This window comes from Lathyrus oleraceus, chromosome 3 (assembly GCF_024323335.1).
Source record: "Lathyrus oleraceus cultivar Zhongwan6 chromosome 3, CAAS_Psat_ZW6_1.0, whole genome shotgun sequence".
Classification (NCBI taxonomy): domain Eukaryota; kingdom Viridiplantae; phylum Streptophyta; class Magnoliopsida; order Fabales; family Fabaceae; genus Lathyrus; species Lathyrus oleraceus.
This window is the reverse complement of record NC_066581.1, coordinates 116,620,604-116,642,011: the sequence shown is the minus strand read 5'-3', so window position 1 is coordinate 116,642,011 and position 21,408 is coordinate 116,620,604. Positions and strand designations below refer to the sequence as shown.

At 38.2% G+C, this 21,408-nt stretch overlaps 1 protein-coding gene across 1 annotated transcript; it reads right to left on the bottom strand.

The window, feature by feature from the left end:
- Nucleotides 1–14,115: 14,115 nt before the first annotated feature.
- LOC127125697 (peroxiredoxin-2E, chloroplastic) lies at nt 14,116–15,081 on the bottom strand. The gene has a single exon (XM_051054498.1). It carries the CDS (start codon nt 14,918–14,920, stop codon nt 14,267–14,269), a length of 654 nt encoding a protein of 217 aa, XP_050910455.1. The 5' UTR covers nt 14,921–15,081; the 3' UTR covers nt 14,116–14,266.
- Nucleotides 15,082–21,408: the final 6,327 nt, after the last annotated feature.

Sequence of the window (21,408 nt, the reverse complement as noted above, 5' to 3'; positions counted from 1 at the left end):
CTTCAACACTATCTTTCACGTAATGAACATTCGTCCTGCCTATTCCTGCTTGCTGGGACGCCCTTGGATTCATGGGGCAAGTGCTGTAGCTTCGTCTCTCCATCAAAAGCTGAGGTATCCAATAGAGGGTAAGATCGTCACTGTGTGTGGGGAAGAAGAGTATATTGTCAGTAGTGTGCATACCTTCAGGTACGTCGAGATGGATGGTGAATTCTTTGAGACTCCGTCTCAGTCATTTGAAGTAGTTCCTCCGACTAATCATGTCCTTAAGCCAACTTCCTGTGTGCCCAAGGTTATTCGTGCTCCTCCTGCCATGATTTCTCTGAAGGACGCTCAAGCCGTGGTTGAAGATGGTGGTCGTACTGGTTGGGGTCAACTGATCGATGTACCATACAAGTCTGATAGATTCGACCTGGGATTTAGCTCTGAGAAGGTAGTCAAGAATCAGATTAATGTTGTAGAAGATGCTGACAGCGATTGTGACCTAGATAGCTGGATTTTCCCAAAAATTGGTGACAGACTCAATAATTGGAAGGCTGAAGACACTATCCCGATTTCCTTTAGTCAGGAGTAATTGTTATTGTCTATTTTAGTGTTGCAAATTTTTAATTTTTTTTTACAATTGAACTTCTTAAAGCATTGTGTCTGTGCCCGGGACACAAATAGCTAATTTGTTAAGGGTTTTGTCATTTTCATAAGCATATTCGCATTCAATAAATCAATGGACTTTTTGCATTCAAATATTGCGCTCTTTATCTTTCCTGTCATCTTCCAAACAAGCTATGTTTTCTTACACACACTCACGTAACAAATTGTAGATCCATACCCACTCTGGATCCTGTTGATAATAGTTCTACTACTGTTCATTATGACTTTGAAAATCCGATCTACCAAGCCGAGGATGGAAGTGAGGAAGATTGTGAAGTCCCTGGAGAACTTGCCAGACTGTTACTACAAGAAGAAAAGACCATACAGCCGCATGAGGAATCAATTGAAACTGTAAATCTGGGTACCGAAGTAGACAAGAAAGAAGTCAAAATAGGAGCAGGCTTGGAAAACAATGTCAAGGGAAGATTGATTCAGATGTTACATGACTATATAGAGATTTTTGCTTGGTCTTATGAAGACATGCCGGGACTGGATACTGATATAGTAGTGCATCGTTTGCCAATGAAGGAAGATTGTCGTCCTGTTAAGCAAAAGGTTCGCCGCATGCGTTCTGAAATGTCTGAGAAAATCAAAGCCGAGGTTATGAAACAATTTGATGCAGGTTTTCTCGCTGTTACTTCTTATCCTCAATGGGTTGCTAATGTGGTACCAGTGCCAAAGAAGGATGGTAAGGTGCGAATGTGTGTAGATTACAGAGATTTGAATAAAGCGAGTCCCAAGGATGACTTTCCACTTCCGCACATTGATGTTCTGGTAGATAACACCGCTCAACACAAGGTATTCTCATTCATGGATGGATTCTCAGGTTATAACCAGATTAAGATGGCGCCTGAGGACATGGAGAAAACTACGTTTGTGACGCAATGGGGCACTTTCTGTTATAAAGTAATGCCATTCGGTTTAAAGAACGCAGGGGCAACGTACCAGTGTGCTATGGTGGTTTTGTTCCATGATATAATCCATCATGAAATAGAGGTATATGTGGATGACATGATAGCCAGATCTCATACTGAAGAAGAACATCTCGATCATTTATACAAACTGTTTGAGAGGTTGAAGAGGTACAAGTTGAGATTGAACCCGAACAAATGCACCTTTGGAGTAAGATCCGGTAAGCTCTTGGGATTTATTGTCAGTGGTAAAGGAATTGAGGTAGACCCGGCTAAGGTGAGAGCTATTCAAGAAATGCCAGTTCCCCGTACAGATAAAGAAGTCAGAGGTTTCTTGGGACGCTTGAATTACATTGCCCGATTTATCTCCCATTTGACTACTACCTGCAAACCCATCTTCAAATTACTGAGAAAGAATCAAGAGATGATATGGAATGATGAATGTCAAAAAGCTTTTGACAAAATCAAGAAGTATCTCCAAGAACCTCCGATTTTGATGCCCCCAGTTGAAGGAAGACCTCTAATCATGTATTTGACCGTGTTAGAAAGTTCAATGGGGTGTGTGTTGGGGCAACATGACGAGTCTGGTCGAAAAGGGCACGCCATATACTACCTTAGCAAAAAGTTTACCGACTGTGAAACGAGATACTCACTGCTTGAGAAAACTTGCTGTGCTTTGGCTTGGGCTGCTCGCCGACTAAGACAGTATATGTTGAATCATACCACTTTATTGATTTCTAAGATGGATCCTATCAAATATATATTTGAGAAACCTGCCCTCTCTGGAAGAATAGCAAGGTGGCAGATGATTTTAACAGAGTATGATATCCAATACACTACTCAGAAAGCAATCAAAGGAAGCGTGTTAGCCGATCATTTGGCTCATCAAGCAGTTGATGATTACCAATCTATGAATTTTGAGTTCCCAGATGAGGATGTCATGCTTGTTACTGATTATGAAGAACCTGGACCGGATGAAGGACCCGAACTGGGATCCCGATGGACTATGGTTTTTGATGGATCTTCTAACGCATTGGGCAATGGTGTTGGTGTTGTAATCATTTCCCCCAGGGGTTTCCATACGCCTTTCACTGCTAGACTATGTTTTGATTGTACCAATAATATGGCTGAGTATGAAGCATGTATTTTGGGACTCAAGGCTGTTATAGACTTAAGAATCAAGTTTTTGAGTGTGTACGGAGACTCGGCATTAGTAATCAGTCAGATCAAAGGAGAATGGGACACTAAACATCCAAATCTCATCCCTTATCGAGAGCGGGTGTTGACATTAATCCCATACTTTGAAGAGATTACATTCGAACATATTCCACGAGAAGAGAATCAGTTGGCAGACGCATTGGCTACCATGTCATCTATGTTCAGAGTCAGATGGGACAGTGAAGCTCCCAGGATCACCATTGAATGATTAGATGAACCAGCATATTGTTATGAACTTAATACTGAGGGAGTAGAGGAGAAACCTTGGTTCCACGAAGTGAAAAGATATTTAGAAACTCAGGAATACCCTGAAGGGGCATCCATCAATGACAGAAAATTCCTGAGGAAGTTCTCCGCTAAATTCTTTTTGAGTAATGGAGTATTATACAAACGTAATCATGATTCGACTTTGCTTCGCTGTGTGGATAAAAAGGAAGCAGAAAAGATTATGGAAGACATGCATGACGGTATTTTTGGGACTCATTCTAGTGGACATACGACGGCCAAGAAGATTCTGAGATCAGGGTATTATTGGTCTACCATGGAAGCTGATTGCCACCATCACTCCAGAACCTGTCACAAGTGCCAAATCTATGCGGATAAAGTACATGCGCCTCCTGCTCCATTAAACATGTTGACATCACCTTGGCCATTTACAATATGGGGCATTGATATGATTGGAGAGATTAAACCTACTGCTTCTAACGGACGTCGTTTCATTCTTGTTGCTATTGATTACTTTACAAAGTGGGTAGAGGCAGCCTCATTTGCTTCTGTTACCAAGAATGTGGTGGAACGGTTCATCAAGAATAGTCTTATTTGTCGATATGGCATCCCTGAAAGAGTTATCACGGACAATGGCACCAATTTGAACAACAAAATGATTACTGAACTCTGCACGCAGTTCAAAATAAAACACCATAACTCTTCTCCATACCGGCCAAAGATGAACGGCGCCGTGGAGGCTGCTAATAAGAATATCAAGAAGATCATACAAAAGATGACAGTAACGTACAAAGACTGGCATGAGATGTTACCCTTTGCCCTTCATGGTTATCGCACTTCAGTGCGCACTTCGACAGGGGCAACTCCTTTCTCTTTGGTCTACGGAATGGAAGCTATTTTACCAGTGGAAGTTCAGATTCCCTCTCTAAGAATTATGAAAGAAGCAGGCTTAGATGAAGATGAATGGATTCAGACTCGACTCGATCAGATAAATTTGATTGATGAGAAGAGACCTGCGGCTGTTTGTCATGGGCAGATATATCAGAAGCGCATGACCCAGGCATTTAACAAAAGAGTCAAGAGACAGGTGTATCAAATTGGCGACTTGGTGATCAAGCGTATCATTCTACCACAAGGTGATCCCAGAGGCAAATGGACTCCCACATACGAAGGGCCATTTGTAGTTAAGAAGGTATTCTCTGGTGGAGCCATGATACTTGCTACAATGGATGGCGAAGATTTCCCACATCCCGTGAATGCAGACATAGTTAAAAGATACTATGCATAAAATAGACCCGCTAGGTCGACGTATCTAGGCAAAAGTAAGGGCATCCCGGCGAACCAAAAGGGTTCGAGCAAAAATTAGGGATAAACATATAAAAAGGTACACCCGGCAAGTCGAAAACCTGAAAAGGCGGCTTGGGCAAAAAAGGGTATCCTGGTGGACTGAAAACCTGAAAAGGCGGTCCAGGCAAAAATTAGGGATAAAAGCGTATGACTATGTCCCGTTCTCAGTCAGTTTCACCAAAATCAAAGGGACTGAACAAGCCAATCACTTTTATCCGACAGCAGGAGATGAGAGGCTTGAAGACATAATGATAGTAGTGGAATTAAAATCGATGGGACTTTTTCTGCATAGCTTTGTCTTTGTTTTCTTGACAACTTCCTCTTACTAGGATTTCTGTCTCCCTGTACACAAATTGCCTGTTTATAGGCCTTCTGTCAAAATCGATACAATTTTATTTCCAAAAAGATGTTTTTGTTTTACTTTCTCTGTTTTGTTTGCATAAACGTCCATTGATTTGATTCAAATGAGTATATGCGTTTGAACATGATTGATGTTTACCGAAAATACATGCATAAAATAGCAATAGCAGTTACTAAAAGACTTTAGGGTCGAGGATAAGGTCTAACCATGCTTTCCAACAAGTCCGGTTACAAATCCTTTCCCCAGCAAAAACCAGTTATTCCCCAGAAGAAATGGGCATCACCAGACAGACTGGTCATCTCTTCCATCCCCAGCCAGGCTCTGTTGGATATTTCCACCATCAGACAGAAATCAAGTATCCCCAGCTAAGAAAGTGTCATCAATACAAGTATCTCCAACCAGAATATTGGGATTTATTTTCCCCTGGAAGAACTTTTCAAACGCATAATTCATTCATTACATCATTTCACAGCATACGCATGCATACATTGTTCGCATTTATTTTCAGAAGCATAAAACATCTCATGCACCATGACATGGCATGAAGCTAACTTTATTTTTCAGGTTAATTATCCTCTGGATACAGTCAAAATAAAGATCCATCCAGACGGACATCTTTATCGATTACATTTACATCTTTCAGATATAATCCACATGAACATCCATTCCGACAAGCACTCTGATATCCTCCTAATGGTGGCATCTTTAAGCCCATCCCAGACATTTATTGCAAATACAACATATACAAATATTGTCAGACATAGCCTAACGTACGGTTCATTCTAATTCAGCCTAACGTATGGTTCCTCCAACTGTTCCAAAACGGTCTAGCGTACAACCCATTTGGATGTTCATCCCCTCAGATACGATCTAGCGTATGATCCATTCTGATCTTTATTCCTCAGATACTACCTAGCGTGCGATACATTCTGAAACGTGGTCTAGCGTACGACTCCCCTGTCATCCTCAGATACAGCCTGATGGACGGCTCATTCTGCGACTCAGATATGATCTAGCGTACGATCCATTCTGATCTTTCATCCCCAGTGAAATCACTCGCCTAAGGGACGGCTCATTCTGCTATTCAGATACGATCTAGCGTATGATCCATTCTGATCCTTTATCCCCAGCAGGGTATGACCCATTCGGATCCTTATCTCATCAGAGTCAGCTCACCCTAATACCACCTAATGGATGACTCATTATACGGTCTAGCGTATGACCCGGCGTGGCACCCATGTCTTCAAATTGGTCTGATGTACGACGCACTCTGAAGCTCTCATCATCGAACTTCCTGGATGACATCTTTAAGCCCATCTTCATCAAGACTGATTGACAAGTGCAAATTTTTGGGGCATTCTAAGTGTTCAATAATCTTCCACCTCCAGACCACGAATGGCGTACATACCATTCTAACTCTCTCGGTTCAAGAATATTGAACAGGGGCAGCTGTCATACCCCAAAATTTGCCCGTTAATCTTGCAAGACATTTTTCAAGGCACTCTAACTCATTTTTCAAGGCATTGATCTTAAAGGAACAAAGACCCAGCACACAGGTGGTCAAATCCAGAAAATGGCTTAAAATGGCTTGCTCGCTAGGCGAGCCAAATCATTCGCCTAGCGAACTCTTCGTTGCGCCACTCGCCTAGCGGAGCTTGCGAATACCAGAATTTTTGGGCTTCATTCTGAGCCCATCAGGTCACAAAAACTATTATAAATACCAAGACCTCATTCAGAAAAGGAGGGATCAGTCAGAGAAAAGGACAGAAGGAGACGGACAGAAACCCTAGCAAGGAAACCCTAACAGAAGCAACCGAGCAAACCCTGGAGGCTAACCAAGAGAATTCAGAGCAACCCTAAAGGAAACCCTGAAGGCAACTCATCCGCACAAAGGTTACCTCCGCCCAACTCAATCTGATACCAAGAGTGATTTTCCAATTCAACGTCGCAATTCAATTGCAAACAGGTTTGCACTACCATTACCGCTTTATGCTCTTAATTTACATGTGGCGTTATGATTGAATTTATAAACACATCTTAGATTTTGCATATGGGTTTAAGTATATATGAATGTGCAAAATAATATCTTGAACGTTTAACCATGTAATTTCTGTAATGGATGCCATAGGGTTTGGAGCTCGCTGAAATCGTACTGTTCTTAAATTCAAACCCGCAGTCGTTCGCTAGCACATCGCTAAGCGAACCTGTAGCGAGTGTTCGCTAAGCCCTCGCTAGGCGAGGCAGCAACGAACGTGACAGTCGCTGACTTTTCTGTTCTGATCTTTGCTCATCTGACATGTTTTATCATAGCCATGCATTGTTTACCTGACCCTATTACTGTTGTGATTCCTTTTGTTTGGTGCAATTCTCGATTGCACCCTGATTTGGTGTTCTGACCTGTTTGCTGAATTTTGTAAGGGTTCACATACTCCCGGAAAACGTAGCTTGCTAGGTATTCCACTTTATTTGTGGGATACCCTTGTGGAGATTCATCCTAATTACCTAATTAATTATGATGTGGAGATTCATCCTAATTGCCTAATTGATTATAAAATATTGCCTTTGAATATGTGATCTTGGCCCTCTCTTTGTTGCCTTACGGTATTACGGTCATGTTCCGCGAATGTGGGGATACACTTAGCAAAGACCCTTCGATTAAATCATCATGTCCCTATGAGATAAATCATAGTCCCTCGGATGCTGCCTGCGAATATATGATTTTGTCCCTCGATGACCCGTCGCTGTAGCCTACGGTTAAATGATGATCGTCCCTTCGAATGCTAAGGTATCCTTACAAATGTTGCCTTCAATGGCCAATCGATGACCCTACGATGTCCCTTACATCCAAAGGACAAGACTACTTACTTCTCAATAGTAAGGACAGTTTTACCCTCATAAGGATAGGAAATACCTATAAAGACCTGGGTAGGTATAACTCTTAATTGCTGACTCACAACTTAAAATATTTTTCACACCCCACAAATTTGCAAAATATCTATTAGAAAATCACCACTTGGCATACATTCGTACTAGGATCATTGCCAAGTTATATTTTTCTAAACAACTTTCAAAATTAAACGAGATAAATACTTTGTATACATTCGTACAAGAATCATTACAAAGTTAAACTCTCTCTTCAAAACATTTTCTAAGCAGTTCACAAACACTTTTTTTTCATACAAGAAAAATAACATAAGTGATCAAGCAATTAAGAGCCCATGGATAACCATGGATACAAAGGGTGCTAACACCTTCCCTTTGTATAATGTACCTCCCGAACCCAAAATCTAATCAAGGTCTTTCCTGTTCTTTTCCGCCTTTCCTTATTGGATAAAAGAAAAGTCGGTGGCGACTCTTGCTAACCGCGACATTTGCTTTCCAAAGCAAAAACACACAAAGTCAGTTCACCGTATGACAGATCCCACTTGAATCCTTTTTCCTTCTTCAAACACAACAGTGGTGAGAATATTTTTGTATTGCCACTTAGTTTCTAGATGAATCTTCTCAAGAAGTTGATTTTTTCCCAACAAATATTGAAGTTTCTTTTTAATTGATGGAGGCTTCGTACTAAGTATAGTCTTCGTATTGTTTTGGTTTATTTATATGCCTTTTTTGTGAACCACAAAGCCCAAAAAGTCGTCTTCATGGACACCAAAAGCATATTTTAAGGGATTCGTATTCAATCCATGTTTCCTCATCCTTTCAAGAACTGTCGAAGGTGGTATAAATGACCTTTTTTGACGTGAATTTAACAATCATATCATCAATGTATACTTGCATGAGTTCTCAATGAAATTATGAAACATATGATTCATTTCTCTTTGATAAGTTGCATCACCATTCTCCAGGACAAAATGCATTACCACCCACTCATAGGTTCCTAAGGCCCCAAGACATCAAAATGTCATTTTTGGCACATCTTATTATGCAATTTAAATTTTGTTATACCCAGAATAACCATCTAAAAGACTTAAATACTCAAAAATTGTTGTTGAATCGATTAGCATTTCTGCAACAGGCATCATATTACCAAGCGAATCAGTCTTTAAACTCTTCAGGCAATTTGATCATCTATACCTTCAGGATTGGATCAATATTTGCACTGATGTACATTGGCTTTTTTATTTATCCATCTCCTAAATCGATCTCCTTTAGTAGATCTTATATTTATATCCTTTTGCTTGAATCTAATGGATCCTTCTCAAATCCCAAATACTCTTTATCATAAATACAATCAAGCATATGGTTGTATACAATTGGGTTTTCACCAATTTTTATTTTTTTATTACTTTCAATTTGATTGGCTTAGATATCCATTCTTTGTTGGAAATAGGCCTCTAAAGTCGCCTTTATTCTATTTTAGACCATATAGGCCAAAATTCGAGCCAATGCATTTAACTCATTCATCATTGTTGTTTGTCGAGCACCTAGCCTCTACATTATCGACAATACCATCGGGTCTCCATATGGAAATCCTTTGGTGTAGAGTCGATCCATTCCATGTATCCACTCTTGCCCTAACAACAAATTATAGATTTCCTTGGATATTACGACCTCGAATAAGGTTGGTCTTATTATTATTCCTACAACAATGTTAACCTGGATAACCCCTAAGGAGTAACTCTTTTCCTTCATAATTGGATAGAACCATATTATGGGGGTCTTTGATCTGTATCAAACTTTAAAGTTCTCTTTAATAGGAAATGTGACATCAATTTCACTACCTCTCCTCCATCTACCAACACTTTATTGACACATACTTCATCAACTTTAGCCCTTATAAAAAGGGGTTTCAAGTGTTGTTTCATACCTTCGTCTGGCCTTTCAAAAGAGGATTTTTCTTCCTCCACACAACTATTATTCATAACGCAGTAGCATAAAGATTCTTGACTGGTTATTTCCTCAGCAAGATATTCATCTTCTCTTTTGTCACCTAAGTGACAGTGTCATACTCTATAGGTAACACAAACACTACATTGCAAATTATGTCTAATTCACATTCCGACCTAGAGTTAAAACTATCAGTGTTTATATCATCGTCTTCATTTGGCATAGGATCTTTGCCATTTGGATTTACCACTTATGGCAAAGGAGGGGAAAGTCTTTCTTTTATTGGTCTCTTCGCCACTAGATTTTCCATCATCTTTGGCAACTTACCATTCTTAATAGATTCTTCGGCTTCAAGAGCCGCTTTCCTTTTCCTTTGATACCTTCTCCGCTGAGTTTGAATCATTGGATTTTTGCCCAAATAATTTTTCAAACCATATGAATATTTGTTGGATGTTTGGGAGTTGTCATTGTATGATGAACATATGCCCACCTCAATTACCTTCCATTTATGTTGGTCAGCATTGGGTTTTCCCACAGGTAAAATCCACTTATTAGTGGGGACAGAAGTTGGAGGAATGTAAGTCTTCCTCTGATTTTTCCAGCTACTTGAAGGTCCTTGATGTTTTTGGTAAGGCATTTCTCTCTTGTCGAAGGCTAACTGAGGCCTTCTTTCACCTTTGAAACTTTTCCTCAAGGGCGTAGGCTTGATACCTTCTAGGTTTTTTGCACCTTCCTTGTCGAATATAGTGCTACACACAGGGAAAAGCATCACTTCATGCTCTTTTATTTTTCAGAAGTCAAGAAATCGATTAGCTCTTCCTCCACATTTGGGTACACCACTTTAACCTTTTCAGCATAGTCCAACATGCTCACATTTTTTACCTTAGAGGGGGTTTCCAGTGATTTTTACCATCATGGTGTTGACAGGTTCGACGGAATTTGAATCTTCGACTTGCAGAGGGTCAACGTCAATTTTCATAGGCTGTTTGGATGTGTCTCCAAACTTTAACCTTCCGTCTTTCAAAACATTTTGTATTAGATCCCTGCAAATAACACATTGAGAGATTTTATGACCAAGAAAGTTATGATATTTATAAAAACCTCTTTTTTTTCTTTGTTCCATTCGTGGTGTCTTTAGGCCTTATGACACTACAATTTTACCATCGACAACCAAAAAATAAAAAAATTCATCATATTTAGTTACATCAAACGTATAAGTTTTTGTAATGAAATTTTCTTTTTTACTAGGTTCAACATGATTTTTTCAATTAGATGGTCTTAGGAACTTACAAACATATGGAGGTCCTGGTTACAACTCTGCCAGGTTAATAACATTTCCTTCAAAATATTCATAAACTATGTCGGATTCTTGGTCATTTTCATCTATTTCTACATAAGCAACTTTTTCTTTCTTATGAAATTTATTCGATCGTTCGACTTGCCTAACCCTGTTTTCTAGCTGGGTCATATCTCTTAGGTACTTAGTGTTTAACTTTATAATTGAATAGTTTAAACCTCTAGCGACCATTTCATCTAACTCGTGTTTAGGCACTTGAGTGAAGCATCTTAACTTCATTATCCTAAACCTATTGAGATAATCATCTATTGACTCAGCCAATTCTGGTCTCACAGTAGATAATTCTTTTAGGTTGATCTTTGACAGACCCTGTAAAATTGCTCATGGAACACCCTTTCTAATTGATTCCAATTACTTATCAAATTTGGAGGTAAGGTGGTGAACCACATGAAGGCATTCTTTGTCAAAGAAGTATGGAAGTATTTCATCTTCAAATTTTCAATATTGGCCAAATCTCCTACCTCTGACTAATATCGAGCAATGTGCTCGACAATGGACTCGTTAGTATCTCCTACAAACATAGTGAACTTAGGGATTTTCCAACCCCTGGGGTGTTCGTATGCTATAGATACTCAAACAACGCAGAAACAAATTTTGGTCTAAGAAGACCCATATTAAGGCCATTTTTGGCTAAGATTTGTTCGACCATATTAGCTATGCTATTTTACCCCCAAATTGTTTTATTGGACTCTCCTAATCGTTTAGTCTGGATTCTGATTTCTATTGCTCAATATCACATTTGGGCCATTTGATCTATGTCTGCTTCTACTACCCTGGGTATGGGTTGTTTAACTGATTGGGGCATAACTTGTGATTGCCCATAATTATTAGAGAGACCTTTATTGTTCACAATTCTTGGATTTTGAATTGCCCTAACTACTTAGACTTGAGGAATTGGCTAAATATGCGCTTTATGAGCACCAAAGAAATCAACAATTTGACCTGTTTGATGCGTCAATTATTGGTAAATCTAGTTTGTGTTTTAGATCAAAGGATTAAACACATTATCAATTGGTTATGTAAACAAATTTACCATATAATGGTTACTTTCATGCATTTGTTGTCTCACAGACAAGAGGGGACTATTAATTATGGGTGGTATAAGTTAAGGGATATATCTTAACCCTCCTTGTGGTTACGCACTTCGAATACAATTTCTTATAGAAGATTCTGATGCTAAGTATGGATTAAGAGGAGACACAATAGTCATTGCATTATATGCATATGTAGATGCCTTAGTTTGTAGGCCTATGATATCCTGTAATAGTTTGTGTGGCCCTGTGGGTTGTTTGAATACTCGTTACTTGTGGTGGAGGGAGGCACCACATATGTTAATGTCGTCGAAACTGGACTTTAGCTTATAACACGAGTTGTTACTCCAACAGAAGTTGAAGTTTCTTTACCATCAACTGTCGTTCTGATTGGTTATTCTTCGGTATATTGAGCATCATTCTATGGAAGGAAAGAATTTTCTGGACGTGTCATCTAAACAAGAGTCTTACCACTCCTCAGACGCCTACACACTCAGACATTGAAAACATTTCATGTATGAAGAACAAAATATAAAATAAAAGCACAAAACACTCTTCTACAAAAAATTTAAATTTCTTGCACAAAAGAGTCCCACTGGACGTGCCAATTTGTTTATTATTGTTTTTAATAAATCAAATTACAAGTTTTCATTCATTTAAGGGGTTAAATTCAAAAAAGTATTCTGGCTACGACTTCATTTAAGGGGTTAAATTCAAAAAAATATTTTGGCTACGACTTCTTAGAAGCTTTCACATACTAAACTCATATCTCATAATTGTTCAATCAACTCCAACTCTCAAACCATAAGCATCGACATATGCAACGACTTCCTACTCAGAGCATCAGCTACGACGTTGACTTTACCAGAATGATAATTCAAACCAAAATCACAGTCCTTCAGAAATTCGAGTCACCTCATTTATCTCATATTCAACTCATTCTGATCGAATAAATACTTCAAACTTTTGTGATCGCTGAATACTCCAAATTTGAAACCAAATAAATAATGCCTCCAAATTTTAAATACATACACAACAGCGGCTAATTCCATATCATACCTATGATAAAACATAAACCACAACCTGTCTTTTCATTAAAAAAAAATTATAGTTCAATTTAATTCGGTTAATTTAAGGCCTTGTATTCATAGCCTAATTTTATTAATTTAAATTGTTTATTAATTGGTCTTTTGTGGTACGAAAAGTTTGAAAGGTGCAAGGAGCGTGTTGTCAGACCTAATCTTGTTAATTTAAATTGTTTGTTAACTGGCCTTTCGTGGTTAGGAGGGATTAGAAGGGGCACAAGGAGTGTCTTTTTTTTTTCTAGTTGGTTTCCACTTAGTATTAATTAAAGTATGTGGATCCAAGTCCTCCGTCAATCTTTCCAATCAACCTCAAACTTATGTGTTAATTAAAGTATGTGGATCAAGTCCTCAATGTTCCGATCAACCTCAAATATATTGTACTTTATATGCCTAAGAAGTAAGTAGTTTCCGCTTTATCATCTGAAAAAGACATTGGGTTGAGAGTATAAATATTGTATGTAACAGACTAGCGATTAATTTCCTATTTTCCTTGATCTAAAGACTTAAACATGTTAGGAGTACAATACTTCATAAAAGTAATGAAGAAATAAAAGAAAGTCACGTCACATTAGTGCAGTCTTTTGGACTGCATAATAAGACTCGTGGCTTCTATATCCTAATTCAATCTAGGTTTCAAATAACCAAACATCCATAACAACAATCATAGTCATACATCCTGATTTTCCATGTTCTGATCTCAACCGAAAAAGCAAAGCTTTGTCTACTTTACTTATCTTTCATGTTCCCAAATAATAGACAAGAGAAGAAAAGTGCCACAAATTGAGAGGCTCATTGTTACTACTACTACTAGGAAGTTAAACCATTTACAGCCTCATCTATCTAACTGTTACAAAGTTCAACTTTGTTTTTCATCCATTCATATTCTTGTTATCCAACAGCTTTCTATCAAACTAACATTATAACAACTCCTAAATCACATTTAGAAAATAAAGCAAAGATATTTCTAACTATTCAACCACAAAAATGATTTGGATGATGCAGTAAATTATCAACTATTCAACCAATTAGTGCATGTTTAGACCCATGGTTAAGTTTGCATCAAATCACCACAAAAATTCAACTTTTTATCATCGGCACAAGATAATGATAATTACTATCGCATAAAACAACACCAATTAACACAAATTAGGTCAAATCAAATCCACATTATTATTAAGAAAACCAAATCTAAAAAAGTGCATCAACCTAAACCGATTGAAGAAACAAGAAACTCATGCTACAACCCAAAAATTTCAGAGAACTTGAAGGATATCATCAACACCACTGAAAGTAAAAGCACCACCTTCTTCCAAATTGAAGAACTTAACAACACCATCTTCAGCCAACAAAGCATAACGTCTTGACCTAACCCCCAATCCAACAGGTTTATCACTCAAATCGAGTTCAGCCCCAATTGCCCTAGTGAAATCCCCATTTCCATCAGACAAAAGAAGCACTTCATCGTTCACCTTCAAATCCTCCTTCCACGCTTTCATCACGAACGCATCGTTCACCGAAATGCAAGCGATGGTGTCGACGCCTTTCGCTTTTAGCTCGGCTGATTTCTGGACGAATCCCGGGACGTGTTTCTGAGAGCAGGTGGGTGTGAAGGCTCCCGGGACGGCGAAGAGGACGGCCTTTTTGCCTTTTGTTAGGTCGGAAACGGTTATGGTTTGGACCTCGCCGGCGGGGTCTAGGAAAGAGAAGGTGGATTCGGGAAGCTTGTCGCCGACGGAGATTGTGGCGGAGATTTTTGGGGATGAGGAGAATCTGAGGGGTTTTGGGTGGAGACGGTTGAATTTGAGAGGGAGGGTGAAGGTGGAAGAGAGGGTTCTGGTTTTGGGAGATAAGAGTGATGTGGTGGTGGAAGATGAAAGGAGCCTGGAGAAAGTGAGAGAGGTTGCCATTGTTGTGAGAGAGTGAAGAGAAGGTGTTTGAGAAATTGATTGAACGAAAAGAGTGAAGATGAATCTTGTTACCTCAGCCTCACCACAAAACTAGGTTTCTAGTTGCTACTCGTTGGCTTCTTCTTATTTTGCCAGGTAGCACATCTCATTTTGGGTTTACTATCCCATTGTTTCGGACAAAATAATTTATATTTTACATTCAATAATTGCATTTAGTAGAATAAGTAATTAAGTTTAAATATAATAAGTAAAAGTATATTAATGAAAGAAATTAATAAATAATCATCATTAATATTTTAAGATAGAAAGAATACAACTTTATAGTGAATTTATTGTTTTAAAAAGTTTTTTATTTTTTATTTAAAGTGTGACTTTTTTATATGAATATGTTTAATATTTTCAATTACCTAACAAAACATTTTCGTTAAAGTATTTCAAAAAAATTAATATTTTCATTCATATATTTTTACATTTTTGGGGGAAAATATGAAATAATTTTAATAATTATTTTGAAAGTAATTTATAAATTTTAGTGAACTAAATGATTTAAAATTGTGTAAAAAAATAATTTTTTTATAGTTTTAAATATAAATATAACTTCCTTTTAGTGACATCATCATATTTTGAAATCACAAAAAAATATTATCTTCAATTTTATTAATAATAGGTTTTTGTTTTGAATTTATCATAAGTGATGCTTAATTTGATTAGTTTTATGTTGAAAAATAAAATTTAATTTATTAAAACATTTTTATTAATTAAAATTCAATTTATTTAAGTTTATTAGCGTTAAAATTCATTTTACTTAATAATTTTTAATTATATTTTTGACCGGAGAAAATTGAATGATTGTGTTTGTTTGATATTTTGAACAAAATAATGAAAACATTGTTAAACTAGAGATTAGTACTATGTAGGAAGTAGACAAATAGATTAGGTGGTCCGTGGGAATAGATAAATCCAAGAGTAGCTGTTGATATTTTCACCATCCTTGTAATTGTCGTCAGGGGACCCTGCCTATGTGGAAGACTCCCCACCATTTTGTTGGAACCCATTGAGCATTAACTTCCAAATTAGATTTTGTTTTTTTAGTATTTTGTGAATATTTTTCTTAAGAGCAGTGTTATTTTACCTCTAAAATATTGACATTATGTTTCATCATTATATTAAAAATAATATTATTAATAATTAAATGATATAACAAGAAAAAGAAAAAAGAGATTAAATGATAATAGAAAATATTGTCTACAAATTATATAAAAATACAATGTTGAATATCTATCAAATATTCAAATAAATTTTGTGTAAATTTCAATGAAAAAATTATAATTATTATTTTTTACCGTGTGAAAAAAAAATCTATGATTTAATAGTTTAATTAACATTATTGTCCGATCCAAAATTTGGATAAGTGAGTTTGGGTTTTAGATCACATTTTTTTAGCATTTTTTAGTTACAATGTTAAAATCAAGAGAAAAACTACCGTCTGGAAAAATAAAGATTTTGTTTCAGCTGCTGGAAAGATGTTATTCAATTTTATAAAAGGTGAGGCGTGAATCACGAGATTAACATTAGTAGAGATGCCTTAAGTTTGGCCATGTTGATTGCCTTTATAAAGGGTGTGAAAATCTTTAAACAAAATTTTTCTAAGCAAAATATTTGCAATACCTTAGATCAACATCATATGTTTATGATACTTGTTCAATGGATGATCAGTCACTATTTGTGTTAGGTTTATCATCATTTGAATGTCAAAAGCATGTGAATTATAGTTGGTTTTGAAGTAGTTTAAGTCTATTTTTAGTAAATTTATGTCATGTCTTGATCTGCTGTTGTTTACTGTTTCTGAGTTATTTTACGCGATTGAGGTAGTGTTTCATGTGTTTACAGGTCTGAAGATACAAAAGGAAAATTATCAGAAAAAATGCATGAGCAGAAGGAAAAGAGAGAAAAAAGAACATATTCTCTGTATGGCCACTTCTCTCCACCACATGTTATACGCATAAGAAGGTACAAAAATCAGTTATCTGGCCATAGGCGTATAAGGTGGTCCATACGCGTATGGCGGCTCCTAACTCAGACCACCAATGTCAGGTCAACCCCTTACTCGTATGGGTCCAGGCAGACCATACGCCTTACTGTGGGCCATACTCCTTACCTTGGGCCATACTCATATGATGTATTGCAAAAAAGGCTCATACACATATCAGAGAGGGTGATACGTGTAACACCCCGATAATAATAAAATAATTATTTAAATTGAGTTAATAATGTAATTATTAATTTAATTGAATAATTAGAAATTTTATTATTATTATTTTGGATTATTATTATTGGAAAATATATATATGTTGGAATAAGGAAAAGTTCTCATTTTTGGAAGAAAAACGTTCACGTGAAATAGAGAAGCATCGTAAAAAGGGAAAAGGGCAGAGAAGAGGAGCGGAAGAGCAAAGGTTGGAGAACGAAAGCTTGAAGCTCAAAGATTTTGCCGGATTGTTAAGGTAAGGGGGGTTTATCGTCGATTAATGGGTATTGTGGGATAGTATGTCATGGGTAGTGATAAGCTGTCGATTGACCCTAATTGGGAATTGTAAATACTGAAATTTTGTTGGATGAACCGTGTTAGAAGTTGAAATTTAATCGGTAATTGAGTCTGTTGTAATTTCCCGACCGTATAGCTTTTTACGGAATCGGATTCGGAGGTCCGGAAGTCCTCCAACGGCGGAAAATGCGGAGAATTTTGCATTCTGCCTTTGAGTTAGCGCAGGAACAGCTTCTGTCTTGCGTTAACCGGTTAACCCAGGGTGTTAACCGGTTAACACTGTGTTGAGCTATGAATATGTGTTGTTTTGTCTGCGTTAACCGGTTAACCCAGGGTGTTAACCGGTTAACACTGTTGTGATTTCTGATATATGGCTGTTTGTGCTGCGTTAACCGGTTAACCCAGGGCGTTAACCGGTTAACACTGTTAGATTTTGAGACAGAAGACGTGTTGTGCTGCGTTAACCGGTTAACCCAGGGCGTTAACCGGTTAACGCTGTTGCAGAGTGGAAAAATGTTAATGTTAATTGTTGTGTGCCTATTTGAGGGCTGACTTATGTTGGCCTATGGTGTAGTAGGGATTAATTCCCGCTGTTTGAGCAGTATAGACATTAGTAGAGTGTGCTAATGTTGTGGTTGTTGTTTGGCATGATATAATATGCTTTTGTGATAAATTGTGTTGATAATGTGGAATGGTATACATGATGTTGTGAATGTATGCATTTGTGAATAGACTATTCTATGGCTTAGAGTATGAGCATGTGTCTATTCTTGATTATCGTTGATGTTGCATTGCTAGGTGATTAGCATGCATATTGTGGCCTTCGGGTGGTAGCTAATTCCCATGGTGAGGAATTAGTGAGTAAAACATGTTGATTGTTGTTGTTGTTGTTTGCATGCTAGGTGAGTAGCGTGCATATCATGGCCCATTTGGGGTGGTAGCTAATTCCCATGGTGAGGAATTAGTGAGTGAGTCACTATGTCTCAAATGAGTGGGACTAGTGAGCTTGGTAGCCGTGCCTGGATTTGGACGGTGAGGTTGAACTATATGTTCACAACCTAGTCGGTACCGCATGCATAAGAGTCTCATTGCATAATGAATGTATGGCATATGATATGAATGGATGTATTCCAGTATCATATGTGTGTTGTGTGTTGTGTTGTCAATGTTGAATATGATTGAGATTTTTAATGTTGAATATGATGGTTGGATGGATATTGCCGTTGCTGAATGCGTAGTCTGGTTAGGGTGAATTGATGTGTTATTTACTTAGCATTACATGTTGTTCTATAATGCTTATTATATTGATTGAGGAACTCACCCTTACAACTATTTTTCAGGTAACGAGCAGTGAGTTGAGTAGAAGCTAGTGCTATGGAGTCTAGTGTAGTCTCCGTAGTGGGTCGTGCTCTGATAGATGTAACATCGGGATGGGTTGTCTTAACTTGTTTCGAATGTTTTATTGTTGGTTGAGAACCATTTTCCATGTAATGTTTTACATGATTGATGAAATTATATCCGCTGCGTTTTATGCAACTGCTTAAGTTTTAAATTAATAAAAGAGCATGACCTCTATATTGTTGAATGGTGTGAATATTTTGTGTGACACCCTTCGGGGCATAATTACTCTGATTGATATGCTGCTATTTTAATTAAATATTTTGGGGTATTTAGAAGGGTGTTACATTAGTGGTATCAGAGCATAGTCGGTCGTGTCGAGTCGTAGTTATTCTGTTTCCCCTGTACGGGATGGGTGTTGTATAACCCTATCAGTACTTACTATTTTAGCTTGTTGGGTTTTCAGAATAGAGATGGCTGGAAGAGGTAGAGATGATGCTGCGATTGCTGAGGCTCTGGGTATGCTAGCTGGAGTACTTGGAGGGAATCCAAATGTTGTAGGAATGGGAGCTGCTCGTCAACTGAGTGAGTTCCAGAAGAACAATCCTCCAATGTTCAAGGGAGCATACGATCCAGATGGTGCTCAGAAGTGGTTGAAGGAGATCGAGAGGATCTTCAGAGTAACTGAGTGTGCTGATAACCAGAAGGTCAGGTTCGGTACACACATGCTGTCAGAGGAAGCTGATGATTGGTGGGTTGCTACCCGCACTGAGTTGGAATCTGCTGGAATGCTGAGATCTCTTGGGCTGTGTTCAGAGAGAGATTCCTGAGGAAGTATTTTCCAGAGGATGTCAGAGGAAAGAAAGAGATAGAATTCTTGGAATTGAAACAGGGTAACAGGACTGTTACTGAGTATGCTGCGAAGTTCACAGAGCTGTCAAAGTACTATACTCCCTATAGTGAGGCTGCTGGAGAATTTTCTAAGTGTGTGAAGTTTGAGAACGGGTTGCGTCCCGAGATCAAGCAGGCTATTGGGTATCAAAGGATTAGAGTGTTTTCTGATTTGGTTGACTGTTGCAGGATTTTCGAACAGGATTCCAAGGCCAGAGCTGAGAGCTATCAGCAGAGGGTTGATAGGAAAGGCAAGAATCAGATTGAACATGGAAAACCGTATGCAGCTGGCAAAGGTTTTCAGAGGCAGAGTGGGATGAAGAGGCCTAGTGGGGGAGATTCTAGTGCTCCTGCTAAGTGTTACAAATGTGGTCAGGCTGGGCATCGTATCCATGAGTGTACCAGTAATGAGAAGAAATGTTTCAAGTGTGGCAAGGGTGGTCATTTGGCTGCAGACTGCCGGTTGAAGACTGTGACTTGTTTCAACTGTGGAGAGTTGGGTCATATCAGTCCACAGTGTCCTAAGCCGAAGAAAGAAAATCAGTCAGGAGGCAAGGTTTTTGCTTTATCAGGTTCTGAGACTTTTGCAGACGATCGGTTGATCCGAGGTACGTGTTATATTAATGGCTTTCCTCTTGTAGCTATTATTGACACAGGTGCTACTCATTCTTTTATATCTTTGGACTGTGCTGTGAGACTTAAGTTAGAGATATCTGAGATGCTTGGAAGTATGGTGATTGATACTCCTGCGAAGGGTTCAGTGACTACTACTTCGGTTTGTTTGAGTTGTCCTTTGAATATTTTTGGTAGAGATTTTGGGATAGACCTTGTGTGTCTTCCATTAGTGCAGATTGATGTTATCTTGGGAATGAACTGGTTGGTGTTTAACCGGGTCTCTATCAACTGTTTTGATAAAACTGTGATATTTCCTGAGATTGAAGAGGGAAAGAGTTTGTTTCTATCAGCAAGGCAAGTGAATGAGGAAGTAGCTGATGGGGCAGAGGTGTTTATGCTGTTAGCAACTTTGGAGGCTAAAGATAAACTGGTGATTGGCGATCTAGCTGTGGTGTGTGATTTTCCTGATGTGTTTCCGGCAGAAGTGAATGAGTTACCGCCAGAGCGTGAAGTTGAGTTCTCGATTGAATTGGTACCTGGTACTAGACCGATATCGATGGCTCCTTACCGTATGTCTGCTGTTGAGTTAACTGAATTGAAGAGTCAGTTGGAAGATCTGTTGGATAAGAAGTTTATTCGTCCGAGTGTGTCACCGTGGGGTGCACCAGTGTTATTGGTTAAGAAGAAAGAAGGTACTATGAGGTTGTGTGTGGACTACAGGCAACTGAATAAAGTAACGATCAAGAATCGGTATCCTTTGCCGAGGATTGATGATTTGATGGATCAGTTGGTTGGTGCAAGTGTGTTCAGCAAGATAGATTTGAGATCTGGGTATCATCAGATACGTGTGAAAACGGAAGATATTCAGAAGACTGCTTTCAGAACAAGGTATGGACATTATGAGTATTCTGTAATGCCTTTTGGTGTGACTAATGCGCCTGGAGTATTCATGGAGTATATGAATAGAATTTTCCATCCGTATCTAGATCAGTTCGTTGTGGTGTTTATTGATGACATTTTAGTGTATTCGAAATCTGAAGAAGAGCATGCCGAGCATTTGAGAGTGGTTTTAGAAGTTCTACGAGAAAAGAAGCTATTT